General features: G+C 43.4%; 1 protein-coding gene across 1 annotated transcript in view; it reads right to left on the minus strand.

Annotated features, from left to right (window-relative positions):
• Positions 1 to 14,756, minus strand: part of LOC143769705 (alpha-2-macroglobulin-like protein 1) — a 120,410-nt gene that overhangs the window by 85,322 nt on the left and 20,332 nt on the right. The window contains exons 7-8 of the mRNA XM_077258491.1: positions 10,470 to 10,554; positions 8,322 to 8,475 (exon numbers count right to left, since the gene is read on the minus strand). Coding sequence (XP_077114606.1) covers positions 8,322 to 8,475; positions 10,470 to 10,554 — 239 coding nt within the window. The remainder of the gene's footprint in view (positions 1 to 8,321; positions 8,476 to 10,469; positions 10,555 to 14,756) is intronic.

Genomic DNA, 14,756 nt, shown 5'->3' on the forward strand with positions numbered 1-14,756 from the left:
CCAGCTTGCTATCATGATTTTGCCTTGGTAGCTGGAAGCTCTGGGATGCAGAGTGGCACCTCCGTACCGTGAGTCGGTGCGGGGGTCTTTTTGCACACTCTGCGTGGTCTTTTTGTCGTTTTTTGTGCTGACCGCAAAGATACCTTTTCTATCCTCAGTCTGTTTAGTGAAGTCTGGCCTCCTTTGCTGAAACCTGTTTCATTCCTGTGTTTGTGACTTTCATCTTAACTCACAGTCAATATTTGTGGAGGGCTGCCTTTTCCTTTGGGGAATTTCTCTGAGGCAAGGTAGGCTTTATTTCCTATCTCTAGGGGTAGTTAGCTCTTAGGCTGTGAAGAGGCGTCTAGGCAGAGTTAGGTCCGCTCCACGGCTATTTCTAGTGTGTGTGATAGGATTAGGGGTTGCGGTCAGCAGAGCTCCCACTTCCCAGAGCTTGTCCTGTGTTAGTTTAACCATCAGGTCATTCCGGGTGCTCCTAACCACCAGGTCCATAACAGTACAGCTGGCCCCAGAAGTGTTAATGCATCTCAATAGAGGGATAAGAGAAGTTCTGAGACCATTTTTTTTCTCTGCAGTGTGTTTTGTCTTTCTTTTCCCCTTAACCTCTGGGTGGTTCAGGACACAGGTGTAGATATGGACATTCAAGGTCTGTCCTCTTGTATGGATCAACTCACTGCAAGGGTACAAAGCATTCAAGATTTTGTAGTTCAGAATCCTATGTTAGAGCCTAGAATTCCAATTCCTGATTTGTTTTCTGGGGATAGATCTAAGTTCCTGAATTTCAAAAATAATTGTAGACTGTTTTTTGCTTTGAAACACCGCTCCTCTGGTGACCCCATTCAGCAAGTAAAAATCATTATTTCTTTGTTACGTGGTGACCCTCAAGACTGGGCATTTTCCCTTGCGCCAGGAGATCCTGCATTGTGTAATGTAGATGCATTTTTTTCTGGCGCTTGGATTGCTTTATGATGAACCAAATTCAGTGGATCAGGCAGAGAAAATCTTGCTGGCTTTGTGTCAGGGTCAGGATGAAGCGGAGGTATATTGTCAGAAGTTTAGAAAGTGGTCTGTGCTTACTCAGTGGAATGAGTGTGCCCTGGCGGCAATTTTCAGAAAGGGTCTTTCTGAAGCCCTTAAGGATGTTATGGTGGGATTTCCCACGCCTGCTGGTCTGAATGAGTCTATGTCCTTGGCCATTCAGATTGATCGGCGCTTGCGTGAGCGCAAAGCTGTGCACCATTTGGCGGTATCTTCTGAGCAGAGGCCTGAGCCTATGCAATGTGATAGGACTTTGACCAGAGCTGAACAGCAAGAACATAGACGTCAGAATGGGCTGTGTTTTTACTGTGGTGACTCCACTCATGCTATCTCCGATTGTCCTAAGCGCACTAAGCGGTTCGCTAGGTCTGCCACCATTGGTACGGTACAGCCTAAATTTCTTTTGTCCGTTACTCTGATTTGCTCTTTGTCGTCCTATTCTGTTATGGCATTTGTGAATTCAGGCGCTGCCCTGAATTTGATGGACTTGGAGTTTGCCAGGCGCTGTGGTTTTTTCTTGGAGCCCTTGCAGTATCCTATTCCATTGAGAGGAATTGATGCTACGCCTTTGGCCAAGAATAAGCCTCAGTACTGGACTCAATTGACCATGTGCATGGCTCCTGCACATCAGGAGGATATTCGCTTTTTGGTGTTGCATAATCTGCATGATGTGGTCGTTTTGGGGTTGCCATGGCTACAGGTCCATAATCCAGTATTGGATTGGAAATCAATGTCTGTGTCCAGCTGGGGTTGTCAAGGAGTACATGGTGATGTTCCATTGCTGTCAATTTCGTCTTCCACTCCTTCTGAAGTCCCTGAGTTTTTGTCGGATTACCGGGATGTATTTGATGAGCCCAAATCCAGTGCCCTACCTCCTCATAGGGATTGCGATTGTGCTATTAATTTGATTCCTGGTACTAAGTTTCCTAAGGGCCGACTGTTCAATTTATCTGTGCCAGAACACGCCGCTATGCGGAGTTATATAAAGGAGTCCTTGGAGAAAGGGCATTTTCGCCCGACGTCGTCACCGTTGGGAGCAGGGTTCTTTTTTGTGGCCAAGAAGGATGGTTCTCTGAGACCTTGTATTGATTACCGCCTTCTCAATAAAATCACGGTCAAATTTCAGTACCCTTTGCCGCTACTGTCTGATTTGTTTGCTCAGATTAAGGGGGTTTAGTTGGTTCACCAAGATAGATCTTCGAGGGGCGTATAATCTTGTGCGTATTAAACAGGGCGATGAATGGAAAATAGCATTTAATACGCCCGAGGGCCATTTTGAGTACCTGTTGATGCCATTCGGGCTTTCTAATGCTCCTTCTGTGTTTCAGTCCTTTATGCATGACATCTTCCGAAAGTACCTGGATAGATTCATGATTGTATATTTGGATGATATTTTGGTCTTTTCGGATGATTGGGAGTCTCATGTGAAGCAGGTCAGAATGGTGTTCCAGGTCCTTCGTGCGAATTCCTTGTTTGTGAAGGGGTCTAAATGTCTCTTTGGAGTTCAGAAGGTTTCATTTTTGGGCTTCATTTTTTCCCCTTCTACTATCGAGATGGACCCTGTTAAAGTTCAGGCCATTTATGATTGGACTCAGCCTACATCTGTGAAGAGCCTGCAGAAATTCCTGGGCTTTGCTAATTTTTACCGTCGCCTCATCGCTAATTTTTCTAGTGTTGTTAAACCGTTGACTGATTTGACCAAGAAAGGTGCGGATGTGGTCAATTGGTCCTCTGCGGCCGTTGAGGCTTTTCAGGAGTTAAAGCAAGGTAGGCTTTATTTCCTATCTCTAGGGGTAGTTAGCTCTTAGGCTGTGAAGAGGTGTCTAGGCAGAGTTAGGTCCGCTCCACGGCTATTTCTAGTGTGTGTGATAGGATTAGGGGTTGCGGTCAGCAGAGCTCCCACTTCCCAGAGCTTGTCCTGTGTTAGTTTAACCATCAGGTCATTCCGGGTGCTCCTAACCACCAGGTCCATAACAGTTATGTTGCCTTGATCAAAATGTGGTGTCGATGTCGGAGAGCGCTCAACAACAGCAGGTGTTTCCAGTTGCAAATGTTCTGATGACCTGCCAATCACACTGTCTGTTGCGGGTAAAGAGGCGGAAGGTCTGCGTCCAAAACCATGTGCGACTGCTGTCCCCACAGTCACAGAGGATGAAGATGATGCACTTGATGGGGCAGACGGTGGTTGACCCGGCCCACTAGGCCGCATTGTAGCACAGTGAGCTTCCCACTGCAACTTATGCCTCATATCCATCTGACGGTTCATGCATGAAGTACTCAAGCTAGTAATTTTTTGGCCTCTACTGAGATTTTGTTGACAAATCTTACAGACAACATGAGTTGGGTCATCCTTTGCGATGTCAAAAAATGCCCAGGCTATGCAAGGCTTAGAGCCCGTGTGACCTGAAGAGCCACCACAACTTCTGCTCAGAGGCACATTTGGGGTTGAGGATGCAGTTGTTGACGTGCTTCCAGTACTCCATCTCTGTCCAGGAAGGTGCAACATAACCTCATCATCAGACTCTCACTAGCATCCTCCTCCACCTCCTCTGCTGACCTCATGGACTGGCGGACTGTGGGTTGACAGAAAGTGGGGTCTCCAACCTCTTCATCATCATCCTGTGTGTTCTCACATCCGTCGTCCTCAGAGCCAACATCTTCCTGCCCTGACCGAAAAGTCAAGTTTTCGTTTCAATCAGGTATCTCAGTCTCATCATCATCATCTTCCTCATGGTATCCACCAACAGGGGTTACAGTTTGGGAACGAGGGTCTACATTATGCTGAGAACCTTCTTCATCTGGGCCTGGATCCGACTCACAAAGATTCTGGGCATCAGTGCAGATCATTTCCTCGTCTGGATTCACAGAAGCTTTGGAGCAGACCTCTGATTCCCAGGCTATAGTTTGAGTAAACAGCTCTGCAGACTCAACCATCTGTGTTACCTCATGCCCAAACGGGCAGCTGGAGACTTGGGAGCTGTGAGGAAGCAAGTGCGATTGGGGTGACAACTCTGAGGACTGGGGTAGTTGTGATGTTGAAGTTGACATGGAGGAGAGCCCACTTAAATGAGCACTTGATATTCGTTCAAGCACCTGCTGTTTTGTGCCTAGTCTGGAATTGTTGGCGATGCTTGTAGCGATGGTCGTAAGAAAGGGATCATATCAGATTGTCCACGAAAAGAAGTAGACATCTTACTTTGGCTGGAAGATGGTCTTTCTTCTGCAGATGTTACTGTTGCTTTACCACCTACCCCACGGACACAACCTCTTTTTCCCTGCCCAACACGCGTATTCCCCTTTCCACCAGCAGCAGGCCTTTTGCCACTCATTTTGGTGCTTAACTAATTGGCAACTCTGTATCTGCAGTTGTTGGCACAACAAACGATGGATGAAAATCGAGCAGAACTGAGTGGCCAAACTGTGGTACTAGGCCCAAAAGGATTTACTGGGGTAGATGCAGTAAAAATTTAGATAGACAGGCGGTGTAGTGAGCATCACAGGCGGGCTACTCCGCTGACGTTCAGACACTGCTCCTAGGCCCAAAACTATTTACTGGGTTAGATGCAGTAAAAATTTAGATACACAGGCGGTGTAGTTAGCTTCACAGGCGGGCTACTCCGCTGACGTGCAGACACTGCTCCTAGGCCCAAAACTATTTACTGAGTTAGATGCAGTAAAAATTTAGATACACAGGCGGTGTAGTTAGCTTCACAGGTGGGCTACTCCGCTGATGTGCAGACACTGCTACTAGGCAAATTTTTTTTTACTGGGTTAGATGCAGTAAACATTTAGATACACAGGCGGTCTAGTTAGCTTCACAGGCAGGCTACTCCACTGATGTGCAGACACTGCTCCTAGACCCAAAACTGTTTACTGGGTTAGATGCAGTAAAAATTTAGATACACAGGGGTGCAGACACTGCTCATGGCCCAAAACTATTTACTGAGTTAGATGCAGTAAAAATTTAGATACACAGGCGGTGTAGTTAGCTTCACAGGTGGGCTACTCCGCTGACGTGCAGACACTGCTACTAGGCCCAAAACTATTTACTGGGTTACATGCAGTAAAAATTTAGATACGCAGGCAGTGTAGTTAGCTTCACAGGCGGGCTACTCCGCTGACGTGCAGACACTGCTCCTAGGCCCAAAACTGTTTACTGGGTTAGATGCAGTAAAAATTTAGATACACAGGCGTGCAGACACTGCTCCTAGGCCCCAAACTGTTTACTGGGTTAGATGCAATAAAAATTTAGATACACAGGCGTGCAGACACTGCTCCTAGGCCCAAAACTATTTACTGGGTTAGATGCAGTAAAAATTTAGATACACAGATGGTGTAGTTAGCTTCACAGTCGGGCTGCTCAGATGACTACCAAACAATGCTACTAGCCCAAAAGGATTGGCTGAGCTAGATTGCACTAAATGCTGTGACAAACACTTGCACAGCACTGGCTCAGACCTGCCTGGCAAACAGTGCTATGAACTGCTGTAACCTACCCTGAAAAGGGCTGATATTACAACTAGTCCCAACTCCTCCCAACTCTCTAAACCTATCTCTCAGAAAATTCGCTTGCAAAAAAAGACTCTTTCACTGTATAGCGCCCACAGCAGCAGTGGTGCCGTCTAACAATAAGCTGCAGCAGTGAGGAAATGGTGGCGATGGGGCAAATGGCTGGTTCTTATAGGGCAAGGACATGTGACATACACAGCCAATGACACATGCCCTTGCTTGTCTGCATCACATGCACATTGCTGTGTGTGTGCACTGCTGATAGGCTGAGAGACTGCACCACCCCTCTGTAAATGCAGGAAAGAAAAAAAACAGGAGATCGGCGTTATTTCAGCACAGATCTATCCCCCGCCCACTATGCACTGAAACAGTCTATTAACAATGATAAACAGTTTTAGTGTGCAAATCAAGTTAGGCTTTTGGTGAATGAACAGTTATCAAACATATGTTTGATAACATATATGTTCCAACCCAATGGATAGGGATGAACACCTTGATCGCCTCAGAAAGACCTTTTCGAATCAGGGCTACCATCCAAGAACAAATGAAAACCAGATTACAAGAGCCACCAGAATATCAAGGAATTACCTGCTACATTACAAAGCTAAAGAAGAAAATAACCGGGTACCTCTAGTCGTCACCTACAATCCAAATGTGGAGGTGCTTAGGGGAGATACACGGAAATTACAACCTTTACTACAAAAAGATGCCCGATTACAATCCATTTTTCCAGACCCCCCACTACTGTGTTTTAGACAGCCCCCAAATCTAAGAAGCATCATTGTCAAGAGCTCCCTGTCCTCTCCAACAGCTGCAGGTACCTTTCCCTGCAATCAGAAAAAATGTAAAACCTGTCCATTCATAATGACCACGGACAAGATAAAGATCCCCAACTCACATCAGGACTACAAGATACCAGGTACTTTCAGCTGCATCACATCTAATGTGGTGTACCTAATTATTTGTACTAAATGTCCAACTGGGGTTCTGTATGTGGGGGAGACAGGGCAAAAGCTTAGAACAAGAATGAATTCTCACCGCCATACAATAAGAGAAAAAAGAATGAATCTACCTGTGGCAATACATTTTTGTCTCCCAAATCATAGCATTATGGACATGAAATTACTTGTGTTGAAAGGTAACTCCAAAACTCAGAGAGACAGAAGAGTCTGGGAATATAAACTGATGACGACCTTTGACTATCTTAGTGGTGGAATGAATGTGTCGCATGGATTTATGTCTTTTTACATCAACTAAGGAACTTGCCCCTCAGACTATGAGGGGTCATCACAACAGAGACCCCAATCAGAGGACAATAAAACAATCGTTATCTAAGAACTGGCCCAACATTTATGGACATAACTGTTTATCATTCATGGTAATTCTGCTTCATGCCACCTGTTTTATCCATGTTTTTTATTTTCTGTGCAATGTTGTGCTTAAATATGTGATTCTTCAGAATTTGTATTAGTCTAAGCCTGATGAAGAGACCTGTGTAGTCTCGAAAGCTTGCAATTTTTTACCATCTTTTTAGTTAGCCATTAAAAGGTATCAACCACTGAGGACTCTCAATTCTAAACATTTTTCTATCTACTGGCTAACACGGTACCAAGAAATATATCTTTCCTGTATCAAACAGAAACTCGAACAGCCAAATTTGAAGAAAATTGTTCGAGTTCGACGAACGACTCGAACACCGCCCAAAACAGCTCGAATTTGAAATTGGCGAACAGTTCGACTGGAACACCACTCATCTCTAATCCTGAGACCACTGATATGGGTTTGTGTTTCATCCATGGAGTGGATTCACTCACAATTTTACCTAAGAACACTGCCATGAATAAACAATGGGATCTTAACCTCCTCGAAGAGCAACTTCCCCCAATGGTCCAGGAGCAATTTCGGAATGAACAATGCTTTTTCTAGCATGATGTAGACTATGTCACAAAGAAAAGTAATAGTTAAGTGGTTCTGTGGACAAACATTGAAATTTTAGTCTATGGCCAGGAAATTCCACAGATTTCAATCCTATTCAGAACCAGTGGTCAATCCTCAGAAAGAGGATGGAAAAATAAAAACAGAGAAAATGTAATAAGTCCCAAGCACTGATTAGACAAGAATGAATGGTAATCAGTCAGTATTTGGCCCAGAAGTTGATATCTAGCTGCCAGGGCAAAAGGCATAAGTCGTGAAAAATAGTCAATGTTGTAAATATTTAGTCTTTTTAGAAACTTGCTGTAATTGTCAAAAGTTAAAAAACTTATGAAATGCTGATAATTGTTCTTCAGTAACCTTAGAAATGTCTGACTTAAAGATCTGAAAACATTAAAGAAGACAAATTTGTGAAAAACAATATATATGTCAAACTTTTGACCATGACTGTATGTAGAGTAAATAATAAAAATATCCACCATTAACATTAGGAAGTGATCACGATCTACAGCCTCACCATCACTTCACAATGATCTATGCTCAGATCAGAGCTTTCATAGAAAGCTCGCCTGTAAAAGTCAAAGAGTCAGAGCGAGTCTATAACCGCCTATATCCATATGGCTGCGGAACAAAACAAGCAATATGAGTTTCAATTTAGACTTAGCGACCAGTGTGAAAATTGCAAGATTTCTGGGTTTTTAAGCTATAGATGTTAAAAAAATTGCATAGATTTAAGATAAAAATCTGATTAAAAAATAGGTCTTATGATGACACATTCCCTTAAAAGGAAAATCCAAAATAACATCGAATTTAATTTTTATTTTTAACAAACATTTACGCACCTTCTCTCCCTTAAGATAGAAGCAATTTGTTTCACTTGTGTCATCTTCACTGCTGTCAAGTTCGTATTCTTGTTGCTGGTACCATACACCAGAGTTTGATTGTAAACACACCGAAAGATCTACGAACCCTTCTACCGGCTTACCATAAGTATATCTGGAAGTTAAGACACAAGTTATTGACACTGATGCCTTCTCATTGGTTGTTCAGTTATTGTGTACATGCTGAATCTAATTCAGAAGTTTTATCCTCACTATAATAAACTCACTGTCCAGTATTAATATATTCATCTATCAAAGTAATGTATAAGTCATCTTGACGTGAATGGAAATTACTGTTTGCAGAGATCCAAATGTCTGGACAGAAAACCACAGTCTCTTTGATCTAACAATTCAAAGTGGTTAGAAGACACAAAACACCATTTTTTGACATGTTTCAGCACACAGACAATTTTTTATTTTTGTGCTTTCATTTAATTCCCCCATTTTTTTCCAAGAGCCAGAACTATTGTATTTGCCTGGCTTCACAGCTTTATAAGGATTTTTTTTTATTTATGGGACGAGTTGTAGGACACCATTCATTTTGCCACTTGATGTGCTAGCAAAAAAACAAAACACAATTCTGGAATATTTTTTTTTTTTATATGTACGACATTTAGTGTGCTGTAAAACTGACCTGGCAATATGACTCTACAGGTGAATACGATTATGGTGATGCCAAACTTGTACAGTTACTTTATTTAAGTGGTGAAAAAAAATTCTGAAATTTGTAAATAAATAACATTTTCTTGTATCTCCTTATTATGAGACCCGTAATGTTTTCATTTTTTCGTCAATGAAGCTGCATGAGAGCTTGCATGGCAAGCTGATGTTTTCATTTATATAATTTTGGGTGTAGGTATGATATTTTTGATAGCTTCTTATTGCATATTTTTTATTTTTAGGTGTTGTGGTGACTGAAAAATGGATGTTCTGGTGTTTTCATTTTTTTTTAATCTTAGGTTTTATCTATTTAATGGACACAGTGTGAACGTGCTCTTACACACTACAGTCATACCAACATATGATTCTGCTCATTGCTTTGGTGTCATACTCCAAAACACACACACATACGCACGCACTGCAGCACACACACACATATTTACACAGCACTGCACACGGACAGCTGTGCTGCAAACATACATACCCTTGATGAGTCAGGTGTGCTTATTAGTAATGAGCGAATATACTCGTTACTCGAGATTTTCCGAGCACGCTCGGGGGTCCTCCGAGTATTTTTTAGTGCTCGGAGTTTTAGTTTTTATTGCCGCAGCTGAATGATTTACATCTGTTAGCCAGCATAAGTACATGTGGGGGTTGCCTGGTTGCTAGGGAGTATATTCGCTCATCACTAGTGCTTATATGAAAAATCCATGTCAGCATAATCTCACCAAAAATTATTTAAGGGCTCATTCAGACGTCACTGATTTTTCATCAGTGTTTGAGTGCCAAAATCAGGAGTGGACGATACAGAAAAAAAACATAATTGAAAGATTGACATCTTTTCTGTGCTTTGGAGAGACTCCTGGTTTTGACGTTGAAATACTGATGATAATCACTGACGTCTGAATGAGATCTGCCTCTGAAACTAGTTCTCTGTAACATTAAACCTGATCTGTCTGCAATACAAACTGCATACATTTTAAATACATCTCTCAGACCTGATGGAGTCAGTGTACTTACTTTGAGAATCAATGTCAGAATAGCTGTTTAATTTAATAATTTGTAAAAGTTTAAACATAATCTCCACCCACTTTGACTGATTGACAGCTCCTCAGTGTCCTTACACCATGCTGCTGCTGCGGAGATCTCACACAGTACTGTCAGTCAGACTGGGGTTGTGGAACTGAATAAACTTGAACTCATGAGCTCTCTCACTCCTTAGCTGGACTCTGTAAAAATTTCCTTGTAATATAGGATTATAAAGTCATTCTGACACGATATATAGTAGGAAATACACCAATCCCACAAAATATAATTAATTTATGATCTAAATATGACCGATTAGTTCTGGCTGACTCTATATATTAATGCTCTCATCAAGTCTACTAGTGACCATATTGGTAAGTATGGGGTTTGGGAGTCGTGCAGTGACATTATTGGGTTTCTTACCGGCCGCAAACTTCCGGATGAAAAGATTTGTTTGTCGTGGCAACTTCGGATGGAGCACTGATATTTACCTCGAATCTCTTTGTAGCTAAATGGAATAGAAATGTCAATTGTTACAAATTCTGACTATTGTTTATAGTGAACATTTAACTTTTTAGTCACAAAAATGATCTTTTAGCAACAATATTTTTATTTTCCCAAGAGTAAAAGGAGAAACTGGACCACAAAAGTTGTTTTCCAATTTGTCCTGAGTACGCTGATACCTCATATGTGGGGGTAAACCACTGTTCGGGGGCAAGGCAGGGCTCGGAAGCGAAGGAGCGCCATTTGACTTTTTGAATGAAAAATTGGCTCCAATCTTTAGCGGACACCATGTCGCGTTTGGAGAGCCCCCGTGTGCCTAAACATTGGAGCTCCCCCACAAGTGACCCCATTTTGGAACCTAGACCCCCCAATGAACTTATCTAGATGCATAGTGAGCACTTTAAACCCCCAGCTGCTTCACAGAAGTTTAGAACGCAGAGCCGTGAAAATAAAAAATAATTTTTCTTTCCTCAAAAATGATTTTTTAGCCCGGAATTTTTTATTTTCCCAAGGGTAACAGGAGAAATTGGAAACTAAATGTTATTATCCAGTTTCTCCTGAGTACGCTGATAATTCATATGTGGGGGTAAACCACTGTTTGGACGCACGGCAGGGCTCGGAAGGGAAGGCACGCCATTTGGCTTTTTGAATGGAAAATTACCTCCAATCATTAGCAGACACCATGTCGCGTTTGGAGAGCACCTGTGTGCCTAAACATTGGAGCTCCCCTACAAGTGACCCCATTTTGGAAACTAGACCCCCCAAGGAACTTATCTAGATGCATAGTGAGCACTTTAAACCCCCAGCTGCTTCACAGAAGTTTATAACGCAGAGCCATGAAAATAAAAAAATATTTTTCTTTTCTCAAAAAATGATTTTTAGCCCCCAATTTTTTATTTTCCCAAGGGTAACAGGAGAAATTTGACCCCAAAAGTTGTGGTCCAGTTTCTCCTGAGTACGCTGGTACCCCATATGTGGGGGTAAACCACTGTTTGGGCACATGCCGGGGCTCGGAAGGGAAGTAGTGACGTTTTGGAATGCAGACTTTGATGGAATGGTCTGCGGGCATCATGTTACGTTTGCAGAGCCCCTGATGTGCCTAAACAGTAGAAACCCCCCAGAAGTGACCCCATTTTGGAAAATAGACCCCCCAAGGAACTTATCTAGATGTGTGGTGAGCACGTTCAACCCCCAAGTGCTTCACAGAAGTTTACAACGCAGAGCCGTGAAAATAAAAAATCATTTTTCTTTCCTCAAAAAAGATGTTTTAGCAAGCAATTTTTTATTTTCCCAAGAGTAACAGGAGAAATTGGACCCCAAAAGTTGTTGTCCAGTTTCTCCTGAGTACGCTGGTACCCCATATGTGGGGGTAAACCACTGTTTGGGCACACGTCGGGGCTAGGAAGGGAGAGAGCACCATTTGACTTTTTCAACGCAAGATTGGCTGGAATCAATGGTGGCGCCATGTCGCGTTTGGAGACCCCCTGATGTGCCTAAACAGTGGAAACCCCTCAATTCTAACTCCAACACTAACCCCAACACACTCCTAACCCTAATCCCAACCCTAACCCCAACACACCCCTAACCCTAGTCTTAACCCTAATTCCAACCCTAACTCTAATTCCAACCCTAACCCTAAGGCCATGTGCCCACGTTGCGGATTTGTGTGCGGATTTTTCCGCACTGTTTTTGAAAAATCGATGCGAAATTCGCACAAAGAATCGACATGCTGCGGAAAATACAACGCAGTGTTTCCGTGCTGTATTTTCCGCACCATGGGCACAGCGGATTTGGTTTTCCATAGGTTTACGTGGTACTGTAAACATGATGGAAAACTGCTACGAATCCGCAGTGACCAATCCGCTGCGGATCCGCAGCCAAATCTGCACCATGTACACATAGCCTAATTCTAACCCTAATTCCAACCCCAGCCCTAAGTGCAACCCTATCCCTAAGTGCACCCCTAAGTGCAACCCTAAGTGCAGCCCTATCCCTAAGTGCAGCCCTATCCCTAAGTGCAGCCCTATCCCTAAGTGCAGCCCTATCCCTAAGTGCAACCCTAAGTGCAACCCTAAGTGGATCCCTAAGTGCTTCCCTAAGTGCATCCCTAAGTGCATCCCTAAGTTCATCCCTAAGTGCAACCCTATCTCTAAGTGCAACCCTATCCCTAAGTGAAACCCTAAGTGCAACCCTAAGTGCAACCCTAAGTGTATCCCTAAGTGCAACCCTAAGTGCATCCCTAAGTGCATCCCTAAGTGCAACCCTAAGTGCAACCCTAAGTGCATCCCTAAGTGCAACCCTAAGTGCAACCCTAAGTGCATCCCTAAGTGCATCCCTAAGTGCAACCCTAAGTGCATCCCCAAGTGCAACCCTAAGTGCATCCCTAAGTGCAACCCTAAGTGCATCCCTATTTCTAAGTGCAACCCTAAGTGCAACCCTAAGTGCATCCCTAAGTGCATCCCTAAGTGCATCCCTAAGTGCAACCCTAAGTGCAATCCTAAGTGCAACCCTAGCCCTAAGTGCAACCCTAAGTGCAACCCTAAGTGCAACCCTACCCCTAACCCTAACCCTAACCCTGATGGAAAAACAAAAATAATTATATTTTCTGTATTTTATTATTGTCCCTACCTATGGGGGTGATAAAGGGGGGGAGTTATTTACTATTTTTTTTATTTTGATCGCTGTGATAGAACTTATCACAGCGACCAAAATGTGCAGGAACGAATCTGCCGGCTGGCAGATTCGGCGGGCGCACTGCGCATGCGCCTGCCAATTTCCAAGATGGCGGCGCCCATGAACAAGACGGCCGGACACCGGGAGGGACATCGGAGCTAGGTAAGTATGGGGGGTGGGATCGGAACACGGGGGGGGATCGGAGGACCTGGGGAGCGGACAGGAGGAATGGAGGAGCCGACAGGAGGGAGGAGGGGAGTGGAATGGAGATCGGGGCAAAAAGGACGACTGGGGAGGCGATCGGTGGGGTGGGGAAGGGGCAGATCGGGGTCTCCAGCCATGGCAGATGCTATTGCAGCATCGGCCATGGCTGGATTGTAATATTTCACCATTTTCATAGGTGAAATAATACAAATCGCTCTGATTGGCAGTTTCACTTTCAACAGCCAATCAGAGCGATCGTAGCCACGGAGGGGTGAAGCCACCCCCCCTGGGCTGAAGCACCACTCCCCCTGTCTCTGCAGATCGGGTAAAATGGGAGTTAACCCTTTCACCCGATCTGCAGGGACGTGATCATTCTGTGACACAGCATATGCGTCACAGGTCGGATTGGCACCGACTTTCATGATGCATACGCTGTGTCACAGGTCGGGAAGGGGTTAATACCGGAGTCATTACTACTTGCCAAGATATTTACTACAATGAACATAGCAGACAAGCAAGGACCGATTTTAGATGTAGGTATGGCCATGTGCAATACAATGACCGTGTGATAGCTGATGCCTCAAACTTATGTGCTGACCCTTTATACAATGCGCCAGGTCTCTTTTTTTATCCACATGTGACCCGTGCGCATCATCATTTGCTTTTTTTCTTAACTTTGTTTTTCAAATGTTTATTTAAAAACTTGTGTTTTGTGTATTTATGGACAGCATTGTTTTTTTTTAGAAACTTTATTGGGTTATCCAGGCTAGTGAAAGTCATAGTTTATTCTTAAAATCCTCATACACATTAGGCAACAATTGGTAGACGGGATCAGCCAACCATCTTTTGTTCATGAAGACCTCTTGACTGTCAGATTTTGTAGGGGAACATATAGATCGGGCATTTGAAATTCCTGCAAAAAAATGATAAAAAGTGCAATAAAAGATGAAAAAATAATGCATATGATAAATACATTAAATGAGGTATTGGTTGATATTTTTGCCCTTGATGTTGGGTTGCGAGCTTATCTATTTTGGCCAAAGCATCAACCAATACCTCATTTAATGTATTTATCATATGGATTATTTTTTCATCTTTTATTGCACTTTTTATCATTTTTTGCAGGATGCTGCCAGGCCCCTTCTTGTTGGCTGGGTGTGCTGGGGCGTCTGTCCCTGTGGGGTGCATGTATATAGTGCTGGGAAGCCCGCCTGATATAATATTATGGGCATCAACAATAGTCACAGCCGGACACTTTTCATAGCGCATACCTACGTGACTGGCGTTCTACTCAAGCATCATTTATGTGCAGTTTTTCTACTAGGCAGC

Source organism: Ranitomeya variabilis, chromosome 4, assembly GCF_051348905.1.
Source record: "Ranitomeya variabilis isolate aRanVar5 chromosome 4, aRanVar5.hap1, whole genome shotgun sequence".
NCBI classification, from domain to species: domain Eukaryota; kingdom Metazoa; phylum Chordata; class Amphibia; order Anura; family Dendrobatidae; genus Ranitomeya; species Ranitomeya variabilis.